The 3,033-nt window shown below is 38.0% G+C and overlaps 1 protein-coding gene across 1 annotated transcript; it reads left to right on the forward strand.

Moving 5' to 3' along the window:
- The first annotated feature begins 1,746 nt into the window (after window positions 1-1,746).
- On the forward strand, window positions 1,747-2,688 carry LOC116046689 (olfactory receptor 51E1-like). The gene has a single exon (XM_031295087.1). It carries the CDS (start codon window positions 1,747-1,749, stop codon window positions 2,686-2,688), a length of 942 nt encoding a protein of 313 aa, XP_031150947.1.
- Window positions 2,689-3,033: the final 345 nt, after the last annotated feature.

Consider the following 3,033-nt stretch of genomic DNA (forward strand, 5'->3'; position numbering starts at 1 on the left):
GAGGCCAACCCTCACCTGAAACGAGTCAGACTTACTGCCGAGAACCCGGACACAGCTCTCGCTTTGGTCGTACAGAGATTGGATGGCCCTGAGAAGGGACCCCCTCACCCCATACTCCCGCAGCACCTCCCACAGTATCTCCCGGGGGACCCGGTCATACGCCTTCTCCAGATCCACAAAACACATGTAGACCGGGTGTGCATACTCCCAGGCTTGACTTGACGTAAACGATTGTGTGAGGTACCATTGATCTCGGCAGATTTTTCCTTTCTAATTGTGATGTTTGCTCTGCCCCTTATGCTTTAGCCATGACATCTTTCATAACTCTGAACTGTTTGTAATAAACGCTTGTGTGAGGTATCACTGAATTCATCAGAGAGTTCCTTTTTCAGTGGTGATGGTTTGCCCCAACCCCTATTCTTGGTACAGCACTTGCACACTTCCATGCCAGATGTAAAGTCTTAGTCATGTGCGCGGTGTCAGATGGCTGCGTGAAACAGCATCTCGTTGGTAACCCTAACGCTCACAGAGGTGCGAGGGCCCATCCTTTAGCTTTAATTCATCATAGATTTAAAATGGCAAGATGGGAATCAGTGTGAGTCATGGAAATAAAGCAAGGACCTCCAATTTACGAGAACAAAATGAAAATGGCACCACTTACGGAATTGTGATGAAAATTACAGTATTTAGCAGAATATGATAGATATGAGCAAATGGCAGAATCAATGAACATATTGTATTAAGCCAAATGCAACGAATATGAAGCAATTGTCACTATGCAAAGAATAAAAAGAAATTAGTGGATGGAGATGAAAATTGCAGCATATGAGAATACGATTGATAGGAACCACTTATCAGAATGCAGTTATATGAGAAATTGGCACAAAGCCAAACATATGTAAAAATTTGCAGATGACTAATTGCAGCATGGATGACAATGAACATAGCAGCAGTTACCAGAATAAAATGGACATGACACCCCCTAGCAAGATGGATATGAGCTAGAAGAAATGAAAATGTAGTAATTAGCAGAGTATAGAAGACAACATATTAAATATTGCTGGCAATGATCTAATGACTTGGCAAGGTCAACTATGACCAGAAATTCCAGATAAAATGAAATAATAAGGGGACAGTGGGCAGCTAGATAGCCGTGAAGCCGAAAGACCACAACCAGTTATGCATGTATATCAGAAAATCTGCACAGGCATGATTACACAGCAAGCACCTCCACATTTACAAGCTTAAAACATGACTGTGACATGACTATTTAGCTACTGGTTCTCTGCCGTCTGTTTGGTGTGTCAGTACCTTAAGCTGGGACAAACAGGTGAACAAAAAATATACCTGTATAAGTTTGGCCTGCATGACAACAGAACATTTGTGGTCGCTGAAATCTTATCACCAGCTTTGGGTCACTAGAAGCATGGAGTACCTATTGTGCCGCAGTTAGTGCTCCGGCCTACAAGCCTCCAGAGTTTGATGACATTGTTTACATGTTCATTGATCTTGGTGAAAAGTTTTAATGAGATCCATAGAGGGCAACAATAACTGATAAAAACAGTTAACTGAGCTGGACAGTTCACTTTCTGAATTCTGAAGGTCAACACACACTAAGTGCAGGTAACTGTATATTAAACAATCCTGAACAGGTTGTATGACATCTTTTTTTTAAATTCATGTATGCATGTTACATAATCTGCCTGGTTTATACACTAACATTGATGTGTTTTTAAATTATATTAAATGGATAGTGAATTAAATATAACATATATAACTCTTGGTGGGCATGTTGAAGTGGAAAAATACAGATATCTTTATTTTTTGATGATGTTCACAGTATATTTTCTAATAATCTGCAGTAATTCTACTATTGTGTACCTTATCTGGCTTCACCAAAACCTTCATGAGCCTATGTACATTTTCATTGCTGCTTTGTTACTGAACTCTGTTCTTATCAGCACTGCTATCTACCCAAAGCTTTTGATTGACTTTTTATCTGAAAAACAGGTCATATCTTATTCAGCCTGTCTCTTTCAGTGTTTCCTATATTACTCTTTAAATGGCTCAGAGTTCTTACTGTTGGCAGCCATGTCTTATGACAGATATGTGTCTATATGTAAACCTCTGCAACATCAAACTATCATGAAGAAAACAACTGTCCGTTCCTTTCTGGGTTTAGCTTGGTTTGTGCCTGCTTGTCAGATTGCAGTTCCAGTATCACTTATTGCAAATACTAAACTCTGTAACTTTACTTTGAAAGGAATCTTTTGCAACAACTCAGTTTACAAACTTCACTGTGTGAGCTCAAGAGCACTCTCTGTGTACGGTGTGATTGTTTTGATCAATGTTTCACTTCTGCCTGTGATTTTCATACTTTTTACATACACAAAGATATTTCTAATAACGTACCAAAGTCGTAGAGAAGTCAGAATGAAAGCTGCACAGACCTGTTTACCTCATCTGTTGGTTCTAATCAGCTTTTCTTGTTTGATTACTTATGATGTCGTTATTGTTAAACTGGAATTGGAGCTTCCAAAAACTATACATTTAATAATGACTTTACAAGTGATTTTTTATCATCCTCTCTTTAATCCAATCATATACGGACTAAAAATGAAAGAAATTTATAATCACATCAGGAGGTTGTTCTGTCAAAGAGAACTGCACCAACATATCAACAAATGATCTGTTCTGTCTTCTGTAATAATAATGTAGAGATGAGGTTTCTTTGATTATTGGAAGGTGTTTAATCCAGAAGAAATTAAAAAAAATGTCATTGTTGCTATACAATAAATGGTCATCAGCTTTACCATTGTAATGACATATCATGTGTTGCAGTAATTATAAAGTCAACCACACTATTTTATTCTTTATTATCAGGTTTAATTTAAAAAAAAAAAAAAAAAAAAACGTTAAAAGTTTGTTTTAAATACATGTTGGCAATGGTAGAATCCTATTTCTAGGTATGCCATTCATTGTAGCTTTAGCTAGCAGCCTCCCTGACTCCAGGCTAGCTACCAGCCCCCCTGA

The sequence above is a fragment of the Sander lucioperca genome, chromosome 8, assembly GCF_008315115.2.
Source record: "Sander lucioperca isolate FBNREF2018 chromosome 8, SLUC_FBN_1.2, whole genome shotgun sequence".
Taxonomy (NCBI): domain Eukaryota; kingdom Metazoa; phylum Chordata; class Actinopteri; order Perciformes; family Percidae; genus Sander; species Sander lucioperca.